The 27,246-nt window shown below is 41.1% G+C and overlaps 1 protein-coding gene across 2 annotated transcripts in view; it reads right to left on the reverse strand.

The window, feature by feature from the left end:
* Window positions 1-1,093: 1,093 nt before the first annotated feature.
* USP15 (ubiquitin specific peptidase 15) overlaps window positions 1,094-27,246 on the reverse strand; it is a 110,398-nt gene continuing 84,245 nt past the window's right edge. For both annotated transcript variants that reach the window (XM_015419512.1, XM_015419589.1), the window contains 12 exons: window positions 26,975-27,199; window positions 19,829-19,912; window positions 19,643-19,737; window positions 19,172-19,363; window positions 17,407-17,522; window positions 13,801-14,073; window positions 12,468-12,538; window positions 12,004-12,119; window positions 11,131-11,280; window positions 8,415-8,518; window positions 8,236-8,324; window positions 1,094-2,958 (listed from right to left, as the gene is read on the reverse strand). In XM_015419512.1, coding sequence (XP_015274998.1) covers window positions 2,773-2,958; window positions 8,236-8,324; window positions 8,415-8,518; window positions 11,131-11,280; window positions 12,004-12,119; window positions 12,468-12,538; window positions 13,801-14,073; window positions 17,407-17,522; window positions 19,172-19,363; window positions 19,643-19,737; window positions 19,829-19,912; window positions 26,975-27,199 — 1,701 coding nt within the window. In that variant the 3' untranslated portion in view covers window positions 1,094-2,772. The remainder of the gene's footprint in view (window positions 2,959-8,235; window positions 8,325-8,414; window positions 8,519-11,130; window positions 11,281-12,003; window positions 12,120-12,467; window positions 12,539-13,800; window positions 14,074-17,406; window positions 17,523-19,171; window positions 19,364-19,642; window positions 19,738-19,828; window positions 19,913-26,974; window positions 27,200-27,246) is intronic.

The raw sequence follows: 27,246 nt of genomic DNA on the forward strand, positions 1-27,246 counted from the left end.
AGTAACCCACAGTAAATATATTCCTTTTATACTGTCAAGATGTTCTTCTGGTTGAAGCTATGCAATGGTTGATTTGGCAATGACAAGATCCTTATTAACTATAGTTATTCTATAGGTAGAATGGACACATTATTCTAGCATGTGACCCACCATATTCTGAACTGGAGAGATTTGTGTTTCTGAAATAAAGTACTTTTCTGAAAGCTAACATTTTACTGTCTTTGGCTCTGAATATGTGTGAAAGTATCCACTGGATTAATATATGATTTTAGGAATCAGTTCACTCTACAGTTTAGGAAGTTTGGTATAGTGGTTAAGAGTGGTGGACTCTATTCTGGTGAACTGGGCTTGATTCCCCACTCCTCCACATGAAGCCAGCTGGGTGACCTTGTGTCAATCACAGTTCTCTCAGAACTCTCAGCCTCACCTACCCCATAGGGTGTCTGTTGTGGGGATAGGAAGGGAAGACAATTGTAAGCTGCTCTGAGATTCCGTAAGGTAATGAAAAGCACGGTATAAAAATCCTCTTCTAAAACTTGAGTCATCACATGTAGATACTATATGTTGGTGGTGGTGTGTGTGTGTGAACTACCCCTAATAAACTAGCCTATCAAGTAAAAATACCAATCCAATTATACCAATTAATGCTACCATAAGAGTCATAGTAAAAGATAAGCCACACTGGGGTCTATACAAATGCAAGAAATCTTGTGAATAACCACTCTTTACTTACCTTTGAGCACTTGATGTGCAAATGCACATCTCAATTTTTTTTTAAAAAAACCCTCCTGTAGTTGGAAAGCTAGCATGGCAAAGAGAAGTATTCTAAGTTTAGTGAGCTAAGCTTTCACAGATATTGAAGTTGAGTACTCCAGAAAGAACTGTACCATAGACTTCTAAAGCTTTGAGTCAGCTCTTGGGGATATTTCAGAATAGCTGAAAATTAGGTAGCTTCTGTAATTTTGATCCATTTGCTTGAAGGATGACCCTCAGTGCTGGTGTTCAGCCCACAACAATGTAAGCTCTTCACAACATATGATGATCTATTCCCAAAGTTTTCTTGTAAGAAACTGAAAAGACTAAGTAAGGCCTTGAATAGCTTTATTGAAATTTGTATAAATAAAACATGCGCATTTCAAATGTAAACCCAAGTGAACTCAAGTGCAGACAATTTTTAACCTCTGTCATGCAGGAGGCTAGCTTACATTTAAAAAAACAGAAAGCAGCTTTAAAATGCCAGGATGAAACACCAGCTTTTAATATCAAAGTATAAAGCAAAGCCATGTCCACAAACCTAATTTTTATCCTGGTCAAATGCAATTTTAAACTTTTCAATGCTAACATAAATAAATAATTTACCAAAATGTGCACTCACAGAGTGAACTTTATTTACAATACACAATTTATAACCTATTGTATTTGATTAGTTCAAGTGAAGATCATACTTTTTGCTTTAACAATGGTGGGATTTCAGGTAGTAGATATGTGAAGTGTGCCTCCACACATAGGGAGTTCCTATCAAAGGCAGTATTGTATATGAATCAACAATACATTCTTCCAACTATATCAAAGGGAAAGCAGCAAATAAAAATGTTTCAAACTGTCAACACTTATTTTTGGCATCCCAGACTCCTTGAAAATGGGTAATTAAAATCCAATTCAAGGTGTGTATGCTTTATCTACTTACTGTACAGGTTCTGACTCTTGAACATGCAAATGCCAATTCTTCTATAATAAGTTACCTTTTGAGATAAGATGTAAGGCTATGGTGAATTCCACCAAGAACACACATGAAAAATTAACAGACCTACCTTTAAACCAGTTGTCCATTAACAATTTGAAGGCAAGTTATATGGAAAAGTCATCTAAGTCTGATGCACAGTCGTTACTATGAATACAGTTTACTATTAAAAATCGGACCCTATTACACTGTATGTAGTTTGTAAGTTGACAAACTACCAAAAATGGGGAGAGGGACTTACAGCACAATTAAAAATTTTGGACTGACACCAGATTAAAGTTACGCACATCTTATAAGCAAGGTAACAGGAATTATGTTTACAAAGTAGATCCAACAAGCAATGAGGGATACTTACATTTAATTGAAAAATTCAATTCCTTAATGCAGCATGAAATCCAGAACCTGTTCCACAGCAGCAGTAAGATGAACATAATATTCTGGAAGATTACTGATACCACAAAAGGTTAAAACACCTTTTCAAGTTGTTTTCTTTTATCATGATTTTGTTGTTTGTTATTTATTTTAAGTCAATATTCATTTCAGGGAGACACTTGAAAAATTTGGTGTTCCAAGAATACTGCTGCACTTGTGTATCACATATATTAGGCAAATCAATATTTGTCACAGGTATACAGACATACCCATCCCAAAATCCAGACTCTGCAGTAATATTCTTGTGATGTTAACACAAAAGTCCAAATCCACAAAGAGTTGATATTAACTTGCATCAAAAAAGAAATCATAATTCATCCAAACTGCAGCAGAAACTGTAAAGGGGTTTATTTGTGATTTCCTATATATAGCTTGTGAATACAAGATTGTAAAGGTATGTAGAGACAAATTCTGTTAATGTTTTTCATTGTGTTTCACTTCAAGTACTGCACAAGTTAAAATGTAATAAGGATTTACATTCTGTCATCTGAAATTTCCCATCTCAGATTTTATTTTTAATTTGGTGGATAATTTCACTGTTTTGATAGAGATATCCCACAAGAAAGTTTTTTTCCTCTGTATGGCTTCTAGATCTTCCATTAGTTAGTGTGCATACAATTTTCATTCTCTATATCATTCTCATTCTCATTACTGTCTTCATCACTCTCTAATGGGATGCCAGTGGCAGCAGAAGCACCTTGTTTTGTTTCCCGGTCGAGAGGGAAAAAGCCAGTTCCAGTGATTGTGTCCTGTCTCTGGTAGAAGAGCACATAGGCTGCTTTGGACTGTAAAATAAGAAAAAGTGCTGTTTAGTATTATCAAAGCTATGTTCTTTCACTATCTTGATCTGCATTTGTTTACTCTTGCTGCAGAAACTGATGGAACACTAAAAAGAGATCTATTAAAAATGGGTCACAGAAACTTTATGTAACCCATACAAGATTTCCTTCATATTCCATATATTTCATTTATACATTTTGATCTCACAGAAAACTAAGCTGACCTGAACATTGAGGCAAGGTGAAGCTGTCACCTCAGCATCCAGTTCAGAGTTTGCTCTTTTTCAAGCTGCAGCAAGCTACCAAGACAGCAACACTGAAGCTACAATAAATTCTCAAGAGCATTGGGATTGGTCCAGTTGGGTGTAGAGATGTAAAATTTCCGGAAATTTTGAAGCTCGGAAAAAACCCCGTTTTTTTTCGGGGGGAAACAGAAATTTCCGGAAAAATTGAAAAAAATGCTACATTAGCATTTCTTTTGTCTTTTCTAGATTGAAAGTCATTTTGTTACTTTAGGAACATAAAAAATGACTATGGACATTTTTACTTGGCATGAAATTATCACAACTAGCATATTAAAAATATAGTGTACCCAAACCATTATTACAAACAGAATACCCACCCATATGCAAAAACAAAACTGAAACCTTTTTATTTTCTTCTGACAATCGCACCTCCTAAAGGAAGAAATGCATCTTGTTCTTGCATTGGAGAGTTCAGTTTGTAACCTAGGACTTGCTTGTCCTCAGTGCACAGAAATTAGATCAATCTGATACCATTATATATTTTAGAAATGATTTGGAAAATATTTGAACACCTTGTCTTAAAATATTTTATTTATCATGTTAAAATAAAACATTCCATAATCAATTTCTTTTCTTTTCTTTTTTAATTTTTCCAATTTTTCGGAAAAAAACAAAAAAGCTTCAGGGAAAAAAATGGGAAAAAAACGTTTTTTTTCCGAATTTTTCCGGTTTTTTTCCGGGCCTTCACATCTCTAGTTGGGTGTCTGTATTTGGGATGCAAGAGGCTTTCAAGGATAAGGTTAAGGGAAAATGAGAGCAAACACCATTAAAAGTCCTCAAGCAAAAGCAAGAAGTCTAAGCCAAAGCACAAAAGATATGTGATAGGACGCAAAAGAGACAAAAACTATCCTATGACTTGAAACCTTTTCCACACCTCAGTGTTGCTGCTGTTTCCTGGCGAGTTGAATCCCCAGCTGATGCTCTGACTTTGTGGCACCCCTTCTGCAAAAGGGCATTTTTTGGGGGGGGGGGTTCTCCTTGAATTTGGATCCAACCCTTCCCATGTGTTGCGCACTTCCTTTGAAAAGGGGTTGTGCACCTATGTTGTCATGTACTTCATCAGCAATGGAACCTCCTTTTTCTTTTGCACATGTGCAGTAACATTATAACATAACATAGTTAAAAAAGGGCTGGATGTATCATGGGGGACAGCATGGTTGCTGCCATTTCTAGTTCCCCTGCTCCTCCTTAGTTGTCAATTACGAAAATGGCTGGCAATCATCGAACTGGATACACCAATTTGTAACAATGTTATTCAGTAATTACGAAGCATGCTTAAAGCATCATCATGTATTTCGTCAGCGATGGCACCTCCTTTTTTGTGCATATGCAGTAATGTTATAACTTCATAACATTGTTTAAACAGACTGGATATATTGTGGGGAACAGCATGGTTGTCACCAACTAAGAAAAGGCTGGCGATCGTCAGACTAGATATACTAATTCATAACAGTGCCATTTGATAAATTATGAAGCATGCTAAATGCGTTGTCATGTACTTTGTCAGTGACAGAACCTCCTTTTGTGTGTGTGTGTGCATATGCAGTAATGTTGTAACACCATAACACTGCAACAACAACAAAAGGCTGGATGTATCATGGGGAACAGCATGGTTGCAGCCATTTCTAAGGTTTCCCTCTCCTCCTTAGTCACCAACTAAGAAAATGGCTGGTGACTAACAGTGTTATTCTGTAATTATGAAGCATACTAAATGTGTTGTCGTGTACTTCGTCAGCGATGGAACGTCATTTTTTTTGGCATATGCAGTAAACTTGCCAAGTCCCCCCAGGGGGCGGGGAAACCCCCACTCCAGAGGCCCATTACCCGCCGGCGGCAGATCAGGCCCCGGGTGGAACCCCACCCCCAAAGCACGCGACGTGCCCGGCATCAGCACGTCACCCGGAAGTGACACAGTCACGTCGGGGGCGTTGGGGGTGGGGCCGCTGTTATCCAAGGGAAAACTCTATGGTTTTCCCTTGGATGATTGTGACCCCGCCCCGGCGTGCCCAATGTGGTTGCATCACTTCTGGGTGACGTGGTTGCGGCGCATGCGTTCCCAGAGCGGCACTGGAGTCCCCCGCTGTACATACAGCGGGGACTTGGCAACCCTAATATGAAGTAATGTTATAACTTCATAACATTGTTTTAAAAGACTGGATGTATTGTGGGGAATGGCATGGTGGCCACCATTTCAAAGGTCCCCTGCTCCTCTTTAGTTGCCAACTAAGAAAATGGCCAGTGAAGATTCCCACAAAATCCTAATGAAAATAGTATTCCATTTGCAGTCATTGAACTGAATACACCAATTCATAACAGTGTTATTCAATAAGTGAAAACATTGCACATGTTGAGTTTCCATAATTATAAAAATAATTATATAGTTCCATTATTTTTATTTGTTTATTATTTAATTTATACCCCGCCCTCCCTGCGAGCGGGCTCAGGGCGGCTTACATAATTGGTCTGTAAATGACCACTCACTCACATAAAAACAGTTTAAAACAGTTTTAGATGTTTAAAAGACTGAACTGTAATTGAAAACACATTGAGAGCTACAGGGGAAGGGGGGAGGGATGAAGAAACAATATAAGAGTGATGTGACAAAAAGAAAGAGAGAAAGGAAGGGAGGGAAGGGACTTCTTGGTAGGTAATTGCATGGAGAAGGCTACATAAAACCTCACTGCCCATTTTGTCCCAATGTTAGAACATTGCTATATTATAATGAAAAAAAATTGCATTGTATGCATCAAAATTAGTGAATTTCTCAAGGGACAACTGGGGGGGGGGGCAGGAGGCAGGAGAACATGCTACACTGATGACACAAAAGGGTGGCGGGAAACAAAATTTGAAATCAGGAATTCCTCATTGGAAAACTGTGAGTTCAGATCCGAAGAGGAAAAAATCTCGGAAAAAAGTGGATTTGGAAAATGCAGCATAACAGGACACTAAATTCAGATCTACTCCTGCAGAGACAAAAGGCTGTGCAGAAAGTTTTACTAACTTCTCTTATTTAAGAGTGCCGATGGGAAGGTTTGCACTTGTGCAGAAATGGTCTGAAATAGCAGGGACAGATTTAGAGACCGAAAGAAAATGTGCAGACTTCTCTTGATCTGCTAGCCAACTGTACTTAATATTTTCTGCTGAGGAAAAGTAAAGTACTAAAATACAAAGGTACTATTTCTACTTTTTCTCAACAATATCTTGAAAATATAATTGTATGTATTGTCATCTTAAACTGCAACCAAGACACTCCTGGTTACAAGTGGAATCTATCTATGACTCTATTGCTTCTCTTCTACTTATCTGTTCTTCTCCTGCAGAATAAAGAATGCAGGGGAGAAGGAAAAAAGACAAAGCTTCAAGTGTGTGGAATCAGAATCTTGCCAGGCTTCTGGATAAGTTCAACCTGAGCTCGCTTTTACAATATTTTCCTGGCCATGAATAAAATATACTAATATAGCCATAAAAATTATCCCATAGATTTTAAAAATCCGCATGTACTAACTTTTTTTTAAGGACTGGTTTTTTCAAATAATGATACAGTCAGCTGCTCTTAGATAAAGCTTTTCTCTCCAACTGTAATTCTGTCCAAATATACTAGCATCATATACTGAACTCTGGAGAAAACAGCTGGCTAAGAAGCTTACTTGCCCAGAAGGCAATGAGCAATAGGGAGGAAAACATATTGAATGAGGACACAATATTTGGGATCTTAGATGAAATATTAGATGAATTTTCAATGAATGACTTATCTCATGTAACATGAAAACTAACCAAATACAAATTCTAATAAAAGCATTTGCCAGGTTGACAGTTAAATGCTTAGCAGAGAACTTGCAACACTACAGGAGACTTGAAACCAGAAACCACATGCAATGTGGACGTCTAATCCATCTCAGCCTCTCCTGCCCACAGAAATACATCATTGAACTAACCATCCTACAGGAGGCATTAGGGACTGCCCTGGAGTTTTTGTCTGTTTCTGCTGCCATATTGTTTTATTGTCTGATTGTTTTAACTTGGTTTTATTATATGGTACTATTATTTATTTACAACCTAATTGTTGTGATCCAGCCTGAGCCCATTTTTGGGACAGGGTGGGATATAAACTAATAAATAAATGATGATATCACTAGAATACTCTGGCAGTTGCCATTCCCTTTTATGCCATCTTGTTTTCTTGACTGCTGGCCATTGGATGGCTATGTACTCTCACACCACTCCTCTCCCTGACTGCAAGTCTTGCCTCCAAGGTCAGAGACAAAGGAACCAGGTACATCATCTGAATACTGAGCAACAACTTGATGTCCAGTTGGTTGCCTGCAGACTCCATATTGCTTTTCTGCACCACCAAAATTCCAGGTTTTCTCATTGATCATGTGTGGAATGGGAGGAGGATCCAGGGATAACCACTTTGCATCAATTCTGGGATTAACAAAACTGATACAGAGCAGATCCCAAATTCACAAGAACTGATCCTGTAGACATGTAACATAATAACCAGTGGTTTCTAAAACCATTGATAAATCATATGGATCACTACAGTTTATTTGTTTCTTATCTGCTAAGCGAGGATTTCTGAATGAAGTGTAGACTCAGTGACCTCCAGAAGGGTAAAAGCCAAATGAGCTGCAGAAAACTGATGATGTAGGTGTGCCTCACATGGTACATTCTGAACTTTGCAAATGTGATTTAAGGGCATCTTAATCTGTGTGATTCAAATACATGCTAGTATTTACAGACTAAAGTCATTCATCACTTCTGGGACTATTTTATACTGAAAAGTATTGCATTTTTTTGATATATTTTTTTTACATGTACAAAAAAGTACTAAGCGCTGCTAAAATACAGCATACTTTTTTGGAATACTGCTATTTGTACCATAAATAGCATTTTTAGTATAAGACATGCTGAACTGTGTTCCGGTTTGCTCATGGACAAGAGCATTTTCTTGTTTTAAGAAAAAGAAATTACTTGCCACTATCTGTTCCTCAGATGCGGTGGATACACTACTATCATCGAAGTAGTACCATTTCCCATCGTCCTTGTTTTTTGCAAAAGCAGTGTCTAGTATATGGGGGAGAAAAAGAGTTTTACTTGACAGTGTTGGTAACACATCACAACAAGACATCACACACATACACACACATTACTTACAGTGTCCTCCTCCCATGCCTCCATAGTGGTTGGACACAGCAATCAAGTTATATCGGCAAGGCCCAGCATTTGGATTTATAAGGAACTCTGACATATCCAAATCACTATTTTAAAGAAAAAATGACATTCGTTGATGAACTGAATGTGGACCTATACATTTTTTTTTTTACCATAACACCTGACTCTAAACCTAAAACCAAGCAATAATCATCATACTGAGAATTTGGGGAGTTTAGACATTCATTTAATTGGTATTAATCAAGAATTTAAATATCATCTTTGCCCCTAAAGGGAGGAGATGGTTAGCCTCAAACAAATAGGTCTTGTTTATATTAATTCTAGATGAATGCTACAGATACGATGGTTCCTTCATTTTAGTAAACCATTTTTTTTTTTGTAAATCCTTATTTAAAGTAATAGGGATTTCATTCGGCATAAATGTCTTCAAGAGCCCTGCACATTTTGGGGGAAAGATTACATAATCAAGAATAAAGACAACTGATTAACTCAAATTTTAATTCTGACTTTCCACTATAATTTACTTCTGAGTACATTATACAGTTTTTCAAAAATTGACATAAATACCACATATACCATATTACTGTACAGTAATATACCACATTACACAAATAAGAGCTCTATATTGAGTTAAAACTTCAAAATAAAACTCAGTTCTTCCATATACATCTGGTTAGCCAGGCTATATGCAAACAAAAACATTCTTATAATACCTTTGGAAGATGCTCTGATTTAGGCTTTGAAAGTTACTGCTAAATTAACAGCATAATTTAAGAAAACCTGATTTAATTAGCTCCTCCCCCTTCACTGCAATTCACATGACACTCACTTTTATGCATATGGGCAGTTATATTACTTCTGAGCACAGGGCTATTTAACTTGACAGTATACCTCTAAACAACCTGAGGTTTGACACTGCTCACATACAGAATAAAATATCGAGATTTCAGCAATGGGACTCAGTAGTGATATGGATATGGAACAAAACTAATCAAAATCCAAGCAAAATAAACTCTGCTAATTAACCCTGGATGATTAACAAATCCTAATGAAATTTCCTCCAGCTTCTTGATCTGAACTGGTTAGGCCAGGGGTGTACAACATAAGGCCTGGGGTCAGAAGCGGCCCATCCAGGGCTCTTATGTGGCCCACAAGCAATTGGTGCAAAGGAGGGAACAGAAGACTGCTTGGGGGTGTGTGTGTGTGGAGCCACTCTGATTATGGCTTCAGCATGGTGGAACAACATCTGCAGCAGTCAAGCAGTGTGGGAGTGTCTACCCAGTACTGCACTGCTGGCTCTCCAGTATGCCCATGTGGGTTTTCCTCTGTACCCCCTCCCAGCCCTTGGGGCCTTGCAGTGAGGATACAACAACTTGGAGCTTACTAGCTCCTGTCCTTTATACAGTTTGTATCTCTGGTACCTGTCATTATGGTTTATGGCACACATGGCCCGGCAAAGTGACATTTATGTCAGATCTGGCCCTCATAACAAATGAGTTCGACACCTCTGGGTTAGGCCAGTCTGGCCGCTTCTCTGGCAGCACTGTGATGTCTGCAGCTGCACTCTGATTTCAGTTTCATTTCCCCACACTATCTTTAAGTTTCCATTTCCTGGGAGTGGAGAGAGATACAAGCAAGGCAATAAAATGAGAGTGCAACTCAGATGAATGCTTGGCAGGCAAGCCATCCAACTAGACCACATGGTCCTTCTTCCCATTTCAGTTGTCTGTTTGCAGTGCTTCCGCTAACCACCTTGCTGGCTAGTAGGGGTTTCATTCTACATAATCACAGCCATCTAGGGTACACAGAACTAATTGTGGGTTCTTGAGATCCTGGGGTAGTGCAGACCATTTGGGAGAGCAGTGCAGTAAGCCAGTACAATGTAGAGGTTCGTGTCAGATGAGACTCAAGTTGAAAACTCTTCCATAAAGCTCACTGGATAACTTAGGACCAGTCACTCTCTCGACTTAATCTATTTCACGGGGTTTTTCTTAGCATGGAAAATGAGTGATCTACATATGCTACCCTGAATTCCTAGGAAGAAGGGTGGTACAAAAAACGCAATCCAATAGGAAGGAAGGACACATGGGCAGACTAATACAAAACAATAAAAGGATACTACACAAAGCAAAGTTATCTCATCTGGCTTGTGCTGTTTGATGGGGGGGGGCAACTGCACATTTCTTATCCATTTTACAAAATTTCATCCAGGAGGTATTTTTAAATTAATTGTTTGTAAAAGGGTACAACATTAAGGTTTCTGATAAGAAACACTTAGGGGTAGAGGAAGCAGAGGAGAGGAAACATGCTGACAAAACAGGGAAAGGTTTTGTTGGCAGGGAATAGTCCATTGTTAGGGAAACAGGATTAATTTTTTAATGCAGAAACATTTATGAACACATAGGAACAAATTCTGTGAAACATCGTCAGCAAAAGACTGAGCTGAGATAACCTAGACTCTAGACAAGGTAAATACAACTACTATTTATTTTAACAAGACACTTAAAGACAGTATTTCATACAGGTTTTCTCACGCTCCATCCTCCACCTAGATTACCCTCTGGAAGATGTGTAGCTGCATTCCCACTAGATCAAGATACAAATTGAACAGTGAATTCTGCTCTCTCCTAGAAGCATACTTAACATACCCAATGTAAATATGAAAGCTAACTTTCAGTGAATTGATACATTTGCTTACTTTATAGGGAAGTCAACCAAAGTATCCAGTTTATCTCTCATATATCTACTGTAAGAAAAACGTTTTAGATGCACTACCAATACTGGTGGCAGTGACCACAAATCCAGTTTTTTGGTAGCTTGCTGATGTTCTTTACAGTTTGGGCAATACCTAGAAGAAAACACATTAATGACAAAGTCTTGTTTGTGGTAAGTTGTGGTGTATGTCATTAATTTTTATGCATGTCTGCACAAATGCACACCAAATACATGGAATTTTGTGACATTACACAAGCAAACAAACTTCTAGTTTATTTCAGATTGATTTACTAATTAACTGGCTGAACTGGAGAGGCATACCACCTCCATTTAATCTGAAGCCAAAGGAACCTGAATGCTCTGCTATTCGTAGTATGTGAATAAAATATTTCTGCTCATTAAGACTATATTTTCTCTGTCCTGCATATTTCCTTCAGCTATCAAGCCTAGCTCTCAAACTTATCTGTGAAAGAAGATACAGTTGCTCTTATGGACTGTAGAAGCAATGTAACTCACAATAATTACAAAAGTTTTTACAGGTACAAGCACACACCTCCCCTGGGATGCTACCAAGAGAAAGATTTGGAAACTTCCAGCAACAGGATCATTACATAATTTCCACTTCAGCAGAATGCCGCATTTGAGTGTTTGTGATGATTTTAGTAACTCATATGAGGAAGGAAATAGTGTCTGTGAGGGGTACAGTGCAATAATCAGTAACAGTAAGGTGCAAATGTTGCTTAGAGTTTTAGATTAACTACTATTTGGGAATATAAAAGTGATCTCTGCAGAATTACAGCAAACACTTTCCCCACTAATCTGATAAATAGCACATCGGTTGCATTTTGGCTCTTACCATGGATCTTCAGCACCAAGCTTTTCCTTTGTTGTGAACAACTCAATGCAATCTTTTAATTTCACAAAGGGTTTTTTTGGAGGTCTATATTCCACACTTTCATGCTTTTCAAAATCCTAAAGAGAAGTACTACTTGAGTTAAGAGAACAAATGAAGCAAAACTCATTTTAGTGATATCACCTCACGGTAGATAATTTACATGTTCCTAAGTCTGGAAAGATGACCCCAAAAAGACAAGAGGCCCCTGTTACTCAAAATCAATAATATAAAATCATATAAATATATACTTTGTGGAAACGAACATTTTCACATACTGGTAGGTAGGCAGAATTTTATTGCATGAGGCCAAAGGTCATAACAATATAATAACAGCTGCCCAAGCAGTAATAAATATTATAGAAAAAACACAGCAGATTTTCACATACTGACTATCTGTAATACTATTTGTACTAAAAACCACATACCTCAGCAGCGTTTTCATCAAAATATCTCTTTTTAACTTCAGGATCCCAGTCCAAAGCCAAGAAAGATCTTTCTAAAAAGCAAGTACAAACTACTTTTTAAAAATATAGCAGATTCATTTTTATTCAGTCACACATACTAATAGCCGTGTTAGTCTGCCGCAGTAGAAACGAGCAAGAGTCCAGTAGCACCTTAAAGACTGGACTCTTGCTCTTTTCTACAAAATACATTAAATCAAAATGCATTAAAAATTAAACCACTGTTATAAGTTTTACTAAGAAAACTAATTTTTTTTGTATCTTTCAACATTAAATGCAGCTGGTTCATTATATAACATTGCATGAAATTCTAACAGTGAGCTGTGGAGAACAGGAGCAAAACCTGATAAGAATGCTACACTTGGCAAGTGATTATTTACCTAGGCTGTGGTCACACGGAGCATTAGGCATACTAGAGGGACAGAAGATAGGCGGATTTTCCAGGCGCCATCTCACCGCCACATCTGGGAAGCGTCGAGCTCCCGTGGCGAACCCGAGGCTTCCCGCGGAAGATGCGCGGTAAAAAACTAGTACCTCGGAGGTACTAGTTTCCTGAAACCGCGGGGCAAGGGCGGGCGTCTGATCGCGTTTCCGGTGGTAGTTCCAGCACCCGCCCATGTCCCCTCGCAAAAAGGTGTTTTTTTTTCAAAGTCTCCACGGATGCGCACAAGCACCCAAGGAAGCATGCGCACTTTTGAGTTTAAAAAAACAACAACCCCGTTTGCCCCGCTTCTTTGCCGCGCCGCAGGACTGTGGAGTGATCGGCACCTCCCCCCACCACGGGACCTCCACGGTAGGTCTGCTCGCGCAACCGTGCAGTTTTTAGCCCCGGGGCAAACAGCCACGCCCCCCCCCCCGCATTTTCCTGCTGGTGTGCCCGCAGCCCTAGTACATTTGTCTCCCACCCTCCTCTAAGGAGCACTAAGGACAGCATATGTCTAGACAACATACATCGTTTCCTCCCTCCATTATATCAAAAATCCTGCAAAGGAGAAGTTGAAAAAGAGACATGCTGGTCCAAGGTTACCCAGGAAGCTGCATGGCAGAGTGCAAGTTTGAATCTGGTCCTTCCAGATCCTACTCCAGCTCTCTAACCACTACATTATGCTACTGCCCTTTCTGCCGTGCAAATGTGAGCAGGACTTTCACCAAGTGCAAAGACTAGGATAGATCATATAGGCAAGCTAAAAAGGTCAGTTAAGGTTTTGGAAATGGGATCAACACAGCAAACAGATATGTTAATGCAAAATAATATCCAACAATACAATTGAGCAGAATAAAATTTATTCTCTCTTACCATCTAACCTAAGTTGCCTGTCATCAAATCTAATATGCCTGGTATCATCTTTGACATAATTGATATCAGTATTGCCTAAGCTGTTAAACTGGAATGTGAACAGTCTTTTTTTGTGCCCCATAAGATGATCCTTGCAGGAGTCCTCTGTACACAACCCATTCTCAGAGTCATTGTCTCCTCCAACAGAGTCTTCTGATTGGCTGTTTTCATTTTCAGAAGGAAGTTCCTGATCCTGGCTTGATTCATCATCTTGTTCATCTGTTTCCATTTCACCTGGAATAAGGATACAGTCCAATGAAACTGCCAGCTTGTTTTATTCACATAGCAATTTATTTACTTTTATTTTCATTTATGGTTTCGCCCTTTTAACTGGGACTCAAGGCAGATTCCAAGTATGATAAACTAAAGTTAGTCAATATGCCAATTAGAAAATATAACATTTGACTCTAATAACAAAGATTCCTAGTAAAACAAAGCTATTCAGTCAACAAGCAGATTATATGATAACCTGATAGGAAATATTCCTAGGAAAACAATATAATAGTGAAGCTGGGATTGAAGAACTGGGAAAAAATGTATTACCCTAAAAAATGTATTATACCTAATACAGGTCACCTCCAGAGCTGATCCAATACACTACAGCTCTGCCCCCTCTAGAACAGTGGCCTTCTGTTTTGCACATTTTGCAAAATGACAGAAGTATGGGGGCCTTCCTAATATCCACAGGCAGACTGTTCCATAATGTGGGAGCCACCACAGAGAATGTGGAAGAATGGGCAGTTGTTTTCAAAAGGCTAAGCCTTCAGAAGGCTATGCTCTAATGAGCAATGCTGTCACAGCAGAACATAACAGGTGAGGTAGTCCTGTAGGTATATGGGTCCAACACCATTAAGGGCTTTGTAGGTGACAGCTAGAATCTTAAACTGAACCTGGTAATTAATCAGTAACCAATGGAATGCCTGTAATGCCTTTTTTGCAGCTGCATCAGCTTGCTTCTCCAGCAATAAAGCTGGCTCCAGAATCACCATAGGCTAACCTAATCAGCAAGAGACTGCTGGACGCCATCAAAAGTGTCAGGGGTCATGTCATTCAGGACCTCAGCCTTCCCAGTTAACTTTATTTTCAGGTTTTTACCCTTAGCTTCAACTACAGCAGTCATTCATTGTTTTATAGACTATACAGGGTCACCAAATGATTTCAAAAAGGAAATGTACATCAAACAGACTGAAGTTGTCAAAAGGGGAATTGGCAAGCTAAAATTGTGAGGAGGATCTGTAAACCATAGCCTAAGATGTAAATTCCTTTGGACATGCTAAACCTCATGTTTTCATTTGTACTTTGCCAATGCAAACCGACCTGCAGAGCCATCCCTGACTCCTCCAATGAATCAAGATCTATTTCTGCCAGTTACTCTGCCCTTATACAAAGGTCTAAAAAGCAAGAATTTGGTCTTACCTGAAAGTGTTTTTTTGAACATAAGGCAGTCTATTCACTGGAATTGCTCATCCTATGAGCCGTAAATAGATGCTGCCGCCAACTCTCCATTTTTATTCATATTTCCCATCAATGTCTTGACCTGGGAATAGGTTTGAATGGGCCAGTAAATGAGTTTGGGCTGGAGCAGAGGGGACTTGTTCCCCCCATTTCCTGGGTCTTGCTTCCCCACAAAACTCTATGGCTCAGTATTTTTCAAACTTAACAATCCCTTCTCAACACAGAGCATTTATGCGGGCCAGATTTAATATATTTCCCTCAGTTGTGGTCACAGGGAGATACAAGGGTATCCCGTATGAGGCAAGATTCTGCAGATGCCTCTGCAAATAACCTGACTCTTTTCAGCATATTCTCTTAAACTCCCCGCTGTTTACTCAGCTACATACATATTTGATTAGTCCCCTCCTTCAACTCTCTAAGACTGCGACCAATAGAGGTATTGAATTCTTGCTAGCAGACAAAAACCACAAAGTTACTGAGCAGTTGGCAGAGTTCCTGGCAGATGTACTCAGGGGCCAAGAAAAAGAGGAAAGAATAGAGGGAAGAGGAAGAGATAAGGAGATGGAGAGTGAGTGAGAGAGATAAGGTGTGTCTATCCTCTTTGGATAGCTAAGCTTCTTATTGTAACTGTTTTAATTACTGCGATATTTGAGATTATTGTTCCAAATTTTATCATTCTGTCCTATTATCTTTATTATATACAATGCTACACACTGCTGTACCCTGACTGTTTTCCTTTGTTGACATATGGGTTGATTTGCACTGCTATTCCTTTCATAGAGTTATTGTATGTCAATAAAGGTTATTGGAATTGGGAAGGGGAAAAAAGGAAAAGTAGAGCTGGTTGTCATCAGCATATTGATGACACCCTGTTCCCAAACCCAAATAATTTATCTCAAGGACTTCATGTGGAGATTGAAAAGCATGGGGGACAAGACAACCTTGTGGAACGGAACCCCACAAGGCATTTCCCACACTAAAAAACTTGTCACCTATGGCGGCCTTCTGAGTCCCGCCCATATGAAATGACTGGAACCAATTCAAAACACATCCCTTAATCCCTACTTCTCTGTCCAAACATCTCAACAGTATGGCATGGTTCACTGTGTCAAAGGCTGTTTTTATAAGTCTAGTAAAAGTAGCAGAGAGACATAGACAAAGATAATTAACTTGGGCCAACAGTGCTATCTCTGCCCCATAGCGTGGCTTGAAAGTGGAACGAAAAGGGTCTCAAGGATTAGATTATCATGTTAGCATACATTTACAAAATTACCAAAATAGACATATGGCTATACAGGTCTATACATCTTCAAGACTCTGAGAGGCTTCTCATGACATGCCAAATGATCTTATAACTTATAAAGAACAGCTTGGCTACACATATTCCAGTAAAATGGCTACTCAGAAACTGCTGGGTCATCGAAGTTCTCCTGCTTGAAGTAACTCCAGCTTGGAGTTCCTGCAGTCTTGCCTTCACTTCAGGGCATGTGGTACCCCTATTCCTTGGTAATAAAATGTTAGATCCTTACTACAAATGCAAGGTCCACAATTACAAAAAAAAAGCAGGAGTCCCTAATGTGTACATCAATTATTCAAATATCTGCAGGATCTGACAACTGGATTCATTATAGTAGTGGGCAATGAGGACAATAAAAGTCTCTGAAAAGAATTTTAAATACACCCCAAATGTTTGCTTTTTGGTCCTAAGGGGAAGTTCAGATATGCAGGTGCATAACTTGATTATTCTCAGTGAATGTGTAATCTAGAACCACTGAAAAGTCTTGCTTTGAGTTATCACTGAGGAAAATGAAAGTTTGAATGAATGAGACATTGCACATTAAAGCTATCACTTGATGCTAAAGTCTGTGAATGCACATGTGTGTGTCAATTGGCCCCAAGGTTCTTTAAATATGCTGTGCTTTTATGGACCACTGACTTGGCAAAAGTGGTATAAACTGTAAGACTGCTCTGTATACAACATTTCAGAATTTGGTAAGGACAGCTGCCATAACATGAAAGATGGTGGAAAAACTAAAGGAATACCGAAAGGCATATTTTAGAGCCTCTCCCTCAAAGCTAAACCAAAATGACAGCATGAAATTCAAATCTTACTTGGGGATCCTTCTTCATGAATTCCATTTGGGCCATTACCATTTATACTATTGTCCTTACAGCACTGCAAGGATGCTTCAGTGTCTTCTGTTTCAGTAGAGGTTTTCACATATCGGCTAGAAAGCACCAAATGGGACACAAATACAAATTAGTTGTGATACAAACTCATTTTCTCATATTTCTTTGAACTGTGTAATATATTTGCATGGTGCAATAAAATGAACTTGGCACAACTGGAGCATTAACAATTCTGGGGTATTATTTTCCAGTTGCAGGAAATCAACAAAGGAACACCATCAGCTGTATGCTGCCCTCAAAACACTTGACAAAACCAGATATGAGAAACAAAAATGGTTTGGGGTATGTATGGGCGGGAGATATTTCAAGATTGTCTCTTTCAGTTTCTCACTATCCCGTCAAAATATGCAGCACACATTCTCTGGGTAGTTACAAGAGTCCAGTAGCATGTTACAGACCAGCAAGATTTTTGGGGTATAAACTTTCAAGTGTCAAAGCTTCCTTTTTTCAGGTATCTGATGAATGGAGCTTTGACTCTTGAAAGTTTATACCCCGAAATTTTGTTGGTCTCTATGGTGCTTCTGGACTCAAATCTAGCTTTTCTGCTGCAGACCAACATGGCTACCCTCTGAAACTCTCTCTGTGTACTTAGAAATGAATTCTCAGTAGTTGTAGTTATTATACATATTACAATCTGTATACATTTAAAAATTGCCACTTTAAAAAGTTTCAAAAGGCAAGAACAGCATTGCTTAGATAGACTTTATTTTTATTATTACTTATTCTATGAAAACATCCTGCCTTTCCTTTTTGTTCAAGGCAGCTTACAATAATATTTAAATATTCCCAGCTAAAACCAAAGATAAAAATAGAGAGCCCCAAATCCTTCCCCCTGCCATTCAAACCTCCTCAAAAGCCCTGGCAAACAGGCAGGCATTGCAGCATCTCCTGAAGGGAAGGACCTCCCACCTCAGGTCAATGCCAGATGGGCCACCTTAAGTGATGGGAGAAGAGAAGAAGAAGAGATTGGATTTATACCCCGCCCTTCACCACCCAAAGGTGTCTCAGAGCGGCTTACAAACTCCTGTCCCTTTCCCTCCCCACAACAGATACCCTGTGAGGTAGGCAGGGCTCAGAGAGCTCTTGACAGAAACTGCTCTTTTTCAAGAGCCATCCAGCTAGGTGCAAGTAGAGGAGTGGGGAATCAAACCCGGTTCTCCCAGAGCCAACAGTTGGCTGCCTGATGACTGTACTTGGTGCTCAGGGACATATGAAAGGAGACAGTCCTTCTAGTATTTGGGTCCCAGGTCCTGAAGGGTTTTAAAGATTATAACCAGGACCTTGAATTGAACTCGGAAACAAACTGGTAGCTAATGTAGCTGTTTCAAAACAGACCACATATGTTCCCAGCAGTGAGCCCCTGACAGCAGTCAGGCTGCCGCATTCTGAACCAGTTGTAGTTTCTGGGTTGTCTTCAAGGGCAGTTACACATAGAGCATGTTGCAGCAATCCAACCATGAAGTTATAGAAGCATGGAACAGTGTGGGCAGATCAGCTGAGTCTAGGTAATAAGAAAGTTGGTGAATGCAGCTGACAGAAGGTGCTCCTAGCCACCATGCCAACCTGTTTTCAAACAGCAAGGTGGGTCCATTTTAAAACACAAGGATGACAAAGTCAGCACTATAGCAAATCAAACCACTTCTGCACAAAAAATAAGCAAACACTTCAGACAACAAATATAACTTACCACATTCTCATTAGCAGAAGATTATACAGCTTATCTTCAGTATTGTTCCTAGGTACTGCTATAAGGAATGGCTGACCAAAATGCGTGGAACCACTATGGTGACTATAACCACTGTGCCGAAACTTCTCCCTTAGACAAACTGGAATTACAACTTGCTCTGTATCTTCAGTTCTATTGATCCCAATTTCAAATCTAAATAAGCAAAGAGTTGCATTTAAAACAAGACCACATCTTTCTACATACTTTCTTTTATTTGACTTAGACACAGCAGTCAGAAGAACTTGGTGGCTGGGGAACGAATGCTGAAATATCTGCCCATCAGCTTGTATATGTCTATTTGCATTTTGTAAGATATCTTGATGGACATAATCTGGAATTGCATTTTGTAAGATATCTTGATGGACATAATGTGGAATGCCAGAAAAATCCTTGAAACTACATGAATGATGCATCTGAATTTCCTGTACTTACACATAAATGTCATCTCGCTCCATAATACTGCTCAGATTTTCATCAATCGCAAATATTCTGTGGAACCTATGATTGTATATGTCAGTAACTATCATCTAAAATAAAACAAAATTTAAATCACTTCATTTTGTTTAGACACACCAGTAACATTCAATATTATATGCAATTACTTCTGAAACATCTTACCTTATCTGCAGCAACACCAGACAAAACAGACAATGCTGCGCAGAGATCTTGTATATTTCCAATTTTTGGAACTATTACTTTGTACTAAAAATAAAACACAACAGTGACATACTTTAAAAAAAGGGAAGATGAATTAAAATTGATAAAACATCTACTTTTGCACATTAAAGTACTATTTATATCCCCATGAGGATATCACGTGCCCTGTAAGGGAGATGTAGTTGAAGACACTTATCACTATGGGTGGAACTGAACCAAGTTTAAGTCCAGTGACACTTTTAAAACTAACAGAGTTTTATTTAAAGCTTATGCATACACACTTTTTCCAGATACAATGAAATGGAAGTTACCAGTCCATACATGCATGCACACGAAATTGGTCTTGAATAAAACTTTGTTGGTCTTAAAGGTGCCACTGAATTCAGACATTGTTCTGCTGCTTCAGACCAACATGACTACCCCACCTGAATCTATCTTTATGGGCGGAACTGTTACTTATGTATACTGAGAAGAGAGGAAAAAAGATACCAGCCAAGTTTTTAATTCTCTGGTGGTTCTGGGAGTGGGGCAGTCCTTGACTCCTTACTCCTGGGATTTCGCTCCTCCCTCCGCAGGCAGAGCTGGCAAAACTTGATCCTGAAGGGGAGGGGCTTGTCCTCTGGATTCCCAGTCTTACCAGCCCTGCCTTTGGAGCAGGACATTCTGGCTGTGCTCTAGGGAGCAAGAGAGATCCTGGCACGAAGAAGAAGCAGCAGCAGAAGAACGAAGGACAAAGTGAGTGTTTGGGGAGGCGGGGAAAGTTATTGTCGGCCTCTCCACCCATCCCGGCTCCACCTGTGAAGATGCAGAGTATGGCTACCGGCAGTATTGGGAGGCTCCCAGTCAGTCGTGGCAGCCGGAAATCCTGCCTCTGCCGACCTGCTCAGCCTTCTTTCGCTGCTGGAAGTAGCTTCTCCCCTGCTCCATTCAGAGATAGAGGCGGGGGAGAGCCGTGGAGGCAGAACGGGCATCTGTGGTGTGGCTTCTTGCCGGCGCCATCCCGTGCAGTGCTGGAGCCTTGCCTTTTTCACCCACAGCACTTTGATGGGCGGCTCAGTGGCTCCAAGCAGCTCATCCTGCCCTGCAGAACCACGGTAGGAGGATTTGGGGCATGGGGGGAGTCAGGCGGTACAGGCTGGATCCTGTGGACTGGCCTAGCTCGTGCTTGTTGATATAGAGGCTGTTCCCCCCCACCACTCTGCCCCTGGCTGGCGTGTTGCAGCATCTGGGGTTTGACTTGTGCCTTTTTTACTTCACTGCCCTGGAGTTACCTTGGGTTAGAAGTTTCCTTGCTCTTTCCATTGGGCTGAGAGAGGGTTTTCTGTGACCATTCCCTCCCTTGCTGAGAATAGGAAAATGAAAGGAAAAATAAGGTAGGAAGGGCAGCCATTTTGTGACTCAGGGTGATGGTAGCCTACTTTCACTTTCAGAGTCAAGGAAAATGGCAGACAAGGCTGGCCCTTCAAGTTCCTTCACCTCAGATGAAATAAAGGCTTCCCAGATTCCTAAGAAGGATGATCAGGGATTGGAATGATCAAAGGAGGAAGCTAAATCTAATCTTCTCTCCTGGCTAAAAGAAGAGATTAGGAAAGAGCTCAAAGATTTATGCCAGCAAACAATCGCTTCGCATCCCAGAGGGGATAAAAGGCGTAGACATAGCAGTCCCCTGGACAGCCCTTTCCATGGGAAGAAACACAGGAAATCCCTGAGGAGAGAGAACATAGTCCTCTATTTAGTAACATGGAGGATGACTCTGAGGATGACATCTCTATTTCAGCTAAAGAGGAGGGAGAACTGTCTGAGGAGGAAGAAGAGGCAGTTCCTTTTATTCAATCTAGACTTTTTCCTCCGGAGCTGTACAATAAGATGTTACCCTAAGGTGCTGAGAGCACTGGAGCTCTCTTATGTTCCTAAAACTAAGGAAGACACAGAGGTTGCAGATTTCCCTGTGGGATCTGACAAGACCATTCCCAAACCAAACTCTAACCTAACCCTCCCTGCCTCCTTTTAAAATATTATCATGGCAGAATGGGAACATCCAGCTAATCCCAAAGCAAATAACCCTATGTTTTCCAAGCTCTACTCTTTGATTCCAGAGGCTACGAGAAAGATTAAGCTACCAATGGTTGATGACCCAATAAACTCCCTGTCTTCTACGTCTGTCCTGCTTATGGATGCAGATGGTCTTCCTAAGAACAATTGTGACAAGCGTGTGCAAAAAGCTCTGCGAAGGGATTTTGAAGCAGCAGCCAGTTCCCTGCGAGCATCTGCCACGGGCTCTTTATTTGCTAGAGCAGCTTATACTTGGGCTTCAGACCTTACAGCAGCGGACAGGTGCATACCTAATAGTCTGAAAGATGAGTTAAAGAAAATAGCCTTGGCCACAGCTTTTGCAGCAGATGCCTCCTTGGATGCACTCCAGCTTGCTGCTAGGGCTATGGCCTGTAGCGTGACAGCTAGGCGTAATACGTGGATCAGAAATTGGGATGCAGATCCCTCAGCAAGAGCTAAGGTGGCAGCAGTGCCTTTTAAGGGAGTCAATCTCTTTGGTGCAGGTTTGGACAGATATCTCATGGAAGACAAGGACAAGAAACAGGTCCTACCTTCTCAGAAAAGGGAAGTGAAAATTAAGGGGCGTTTTCAGGAGAGATGACAAAGTTACAATAGAGCCTTCAGGGGCAGATGGCAACATAGGGCTAGGGAATCTAGATCCCAGCCATTTTCAGGGAAAGCAGGACAGAATCCTAAAGGTAACAAGAAAGAAACCCAGGCATGACTATGCTGAGACCTTGGAAGCACAGAAGGTGGGGGGTCGTTTGCAGCTGTTCTCTCAACGGTGGCACCAGACAGTCACAGACAAGTGGGTGCTGGAGACGGTTACGCATGTCTACTCTCTGGAGTTTGAGAGGTACCCCCCATCTTGGTTCCTGGAGTTGCCAAAGAATCGGTCAAGGGACAAGCACATTCTTCTCAAGAAGGCCATTCAACATCTCCTCAACACTGGGACTATAGAAAGGGTTCCTGAGAGGGAGACATCACAAGGAGTATACTCCGTTTTCTTCATGGTCCCCAAGAAGAATGGGGATGTGAGAGTTATTCTAGTCCTCAAGTGGTTAAACAAATACCTAAAGACCAGAAAATTCAAGATGGAGACACTGAGGATGATTCTCTCCTCCATACAGACTGAAGAGTTTATGGTGTCGATAGACTTGGCAGATGCCTACCTACACATTCCGATCCGGGAAGTTCATCGCAAGTTCCTGTGTTTTGCTTACCATGGAAGACATTTTCAGTACCGGGCCCTCCCGTTTGGACTGAAATCTTCACCGAGGGTCTTCACCAAGGTCTTGGTGACATTGATAGGGTTCTTGAGAATGAAGGGCATGTCCTTGTTCCTGTATCTCGACGACATCTTGATAAAGGCACCTTCGGCGCAACTAGTGGTTCAACATCTAGAGCTGACGATGCAGGGACCATGGATTCATAACCAATGTGCAAAAGAGTGTTCTCATACCATCCCAGAAATTAACCCACTTAGGTGTACTGAGCCATTCGGCAAGGAACAAAGTCTTCCTATCTCAGGAGAGACAGTAAAAGATTGTACAGTTGTTGAGCCAAGTTTTACAAGGCCCCTGAATAGAGCTGATGTCCTTGGCCTCTTCTTGGGACTGCTGGTCTTATGTCAAGATGTAGTGCCTTGGGCCAGGTTCTATTCACTGCCTCTCCAGAGGTTTCTCCTTCCATATCAGGAAGACATAGTTCACAAGTCAGTGAGGAAATTGATATTGCCAGTGGCTGTGAAGCAAGAGTTACAATGGTGGCTGGAGCCAACCAGATTTTCACAGGGCATGCCACTGAGGGACTCCAAGAGAACTGTGGTAACTACAGATGCCAGTCTGTTTGGTTGGGGAGTTCACAACTTAGGAAGTATGACTCAGGGGATCTGGTCAGTGGAAGAGTCGACCAACTTCCTGGAATTGAGAGCAATAAAGCTTGCCCTGATTCAGTTTCAGAGTCAACTCATAGGTCATCACGTCCTCATTCAGAAGAAGAAGAAGAGAAGAGATTGGATTTATACCCCGCCCTTCACTTGGAGTCTCAGAGTGGCTTACAAACTCCTTTCCCTTCCCCTCCCCACAACAGACACCCTGTGAGGTGGGGTGGGGCTGAGAAAGCTCTGACACAAACTGCTCTTTCAGGAACAGCTGTGCCAGAGCTTGTGACTGACCCAAGGTCACAAGCCTTATTCAGGCGGACAATATGATGGCGAAAGCCTTTATCAACAAGCAAGGGGGCACTCGCTTCAAGAAACTGAATCAGGAAGTGACAGAGGTGATGGTCTGGGTGGAGACACATATCAGGTCTCTCAAAGCCATTCATGTACCAGGTCGGGAGAACGTCCTAGCGGATTGGCTCAGCTGACAGACGGTGGACTAGTTGGAGTGGATGCTGCACATGCAGTTCGGAACAGTAGCAGTGGATCTGTTCACAATGGTTCAAAACAGACAGGTTGAGCGTTTCGTATCGAAGGCAAGAGACCCGAAAACCATCGGAATGGATGCACTGAAACTAACATGGCCAAGGGGCCTTCTATACACATTCCCACATTTTCCGCTAATTCCAAGGGTGATACAGGTGATGGTGGACCAGAAAGCGGAGCTGATCTTAGTTGCACCCTTCTGGCCAAGGAGGGCACGGTTTCAAGATCTGCTAAGGTTCTCTGTAAAGGACCCATGGAGACTTCCACTAAGAGAAGACCTGTTGATGCAGGGCACAATGGTGCATCGGAGACCGGACATGCTGAAGTTGCGCAGCCTGGAGATTGAAAGGCGGCAGCTGAATGACTTGGAGTATGAGGAAGGGGTGGTTACCACTCTGCTTGCCTCTAGAAAAAAGTCTACAAATACTGTGTCTAATAGGACATGGCAGGTGTTTGACTCTTGGTGCGGAGAGAGAGGGTTGAGGGGAGATACTAGCCTTTCTTCAGCAGGGGTTAGCGAAAGATCTTAGTACAAGTACTCTAAAGAGGGAGGTGGCAGCCCGTTCTGCTGTCAGAGGGGTTAAGAAAGGTAGTTCCTTGGTTCAGCATCCCCACATCCAACATTTCCTGAGGGGTTCTTCACTTATTAACCCACCGCAGGTTCATAGGTTTCCCACCTGGAACCTGAATACAGTTTTGAGAGCCTTATGCAATGAACCATTTTAGCCTATGGCCTCCTGTCCCTTAAAAGAGCTAACCTTTAAGACAGTGTTTTTGGTGGGGATTACCTCAGCACGACAGATGTCAGAGTTAAGGGTGCTATCGGTACACAGGGAGCTATGTATATTTCATAAGGATAAGGTGGTCCTACGTCCAGACCCAGCTTTCATTCCTCAAGTTAATTCTTCCTTCCACAGGTCGGAGGACATTGTGCTTCCTGCCTTTTGTCAGGACCCCAAGCACGAAAAGGAAAAGGTCTGGCATCGGCTGGATGTTCGTAGGGCTCTGAGCTTCTACCTGGACAGGACTAAGGGATGGAGGAAAACAGAGTCCTTGTTTGTCTTTTCGGAAATCGGCCTTGGGTAAAGCTATTTCTACATCTACCCTGAGTAGGTGGATCAGGGGGTGCATCATTGAGGCCTACAAGACGCAAGGGTTAGATCCTCCTAAAGGGATTACTGCTCACTCCCTAAGGGGGGGCGGCCACTTCAGCAGTGTATAGAGGGTTTCCGTCCTTAGACATTATCTGCAAGGCGGCCACCTGGAAATCTACCCATTCATTTACTAAGCATTATCGGGTAGATAAGCTGGCCTCGGTTGAGGCTGCATTTGGCAGAAGGGTACTTCAACATGCCCTGTGAGGAGCGGAAGCCATCAGACCCACCCTGGGGAGTACTGCTCTTTTATGTCCCAGGTGCAAGGAGTCAAGGACTGCCCCACTCCCAAGACCACCGGAGAACGGAAGATTTTCTTCACTTACCGTGAAACTTCCTTCTCAGTGGTCCTGGAGTGGGGCAGTCCTGCCCACCCTGGTTGAGGGAACAGCTTCCATTTTTCTTCTCAGGGGATGTTCTTCCGAATTATGGTGGTGTGTCTGGATATTTAACTGGTATGCAAGTTCTAATTATGGGAATCGTTGCTGAGTGTCTGTATGTTTTCCATTAGTTACGAATAAAGTTTGTTGTTCTATGTTATATGGTCTGTGGCTTGCACTTGTTCCCGGTGTGGGAGGTAGTGCGGGTTCTTGGTATTTCATAGGGCTGTTCTTCCAAATTATGGTGGTGTGTCTGGATATTTAACTGGTATGCAAGTTCTAATTATGGGAATCGTTGCTGAGTGTCTGTATGTTTTCCATTAGTTACAAATAAAGTTTGTTGTTCTATGTTATATGGTCTGTGGCTTGCACTTGTTCCCGGTGTGGGAGGTAGTGCGGGTTCTTGGTATTTCAGTTTCTACAGATTGTGGGGAGTCATGTGGCTTGGTGAACGACTGGGGATTCAGAGGACAAGCCCCTCCCCTCCAGGATCAAGTTTCTCCGGCCCTGCCAACGGAGGGAGGAGCGAAGTCCCAGGAGTAAGGAGTCAAGGACTGCCCCACTCCAGGACCATCGAGAAGGAAGCTTCACGGTAAGTGAAGAAAATCTTCCGTTCTCTCTTCCTTCTTGGTGTATGGGGATCTCTAATGAATGCTCATGAATGATCACTCAACAGCCAGAGATTGAAGTAACATGTATAATTAGTTAAACTGAGAGCTAGGTATGCCAAATTACAAAATTTATTTTGCATCTTTCTGATATTCAAATTTTGAAAGGCAATTGATTGAATTAGACTCAGTTTTCTACCATGCAAAACAGCAGTGTCAAAATAATTCTGCTTAGGATGGCACTGTTTCTCTACTTTCTTTTCTCACTGACTAATCAAGGCTTTTGAAGGGAAGAATAGTTTCTGTTTTCATATTGATAAATTAGCAATATATTGAGAACTGCATCACAGAACTAAGATCTGAAGACATCTTTAAAATGCAGCAGTAAAACAAGTATCATCCCGCATTAGTTACTACTTACAACATAATAAATAATGAAAAGAATGTCCATACACTATGAAAAAAATGATGCATATACTTCTTACCTGCATAGGTTTGGCAAGTGGATCCATTCTAACTAAATAAACTTCCAAAGTGCGTTCTTTTTTCATGGGTAGTGGAAGAGTCAAGTAACAAAAGGGATCAAATGTCACAGAGATCTTAGCACATTCTGGACAAACTAAAGTTGATTTAAAAAGTCCATGAAATATGTCTACAATGATAGAATCATTTCGTTTCAGATGGTTTTCCCAAGCTTCTTCAGCAACCACCTAAAAGAACACATTAGTAATAAAAGCATTACTTTTTATATGTGAAT

The sequence above is a fragment of the Gekko japonicus genome, unplaced genomic scaffold (genome assembly GCF_001447785.1).
Source record: "Gekko japonicus isolate JY-2015 unplaced genomic scaffold, Gekko_japonicus_V1.1 scaffold282, whole genome shotgun sequence".
NCBI classification, from domain to species: domain Eukaryota; kingdom Metazoa; phylum Chordata; class Lepidosauria; order Squamata; family Gekkonidae; genus Gekko; species Gekko japonicus.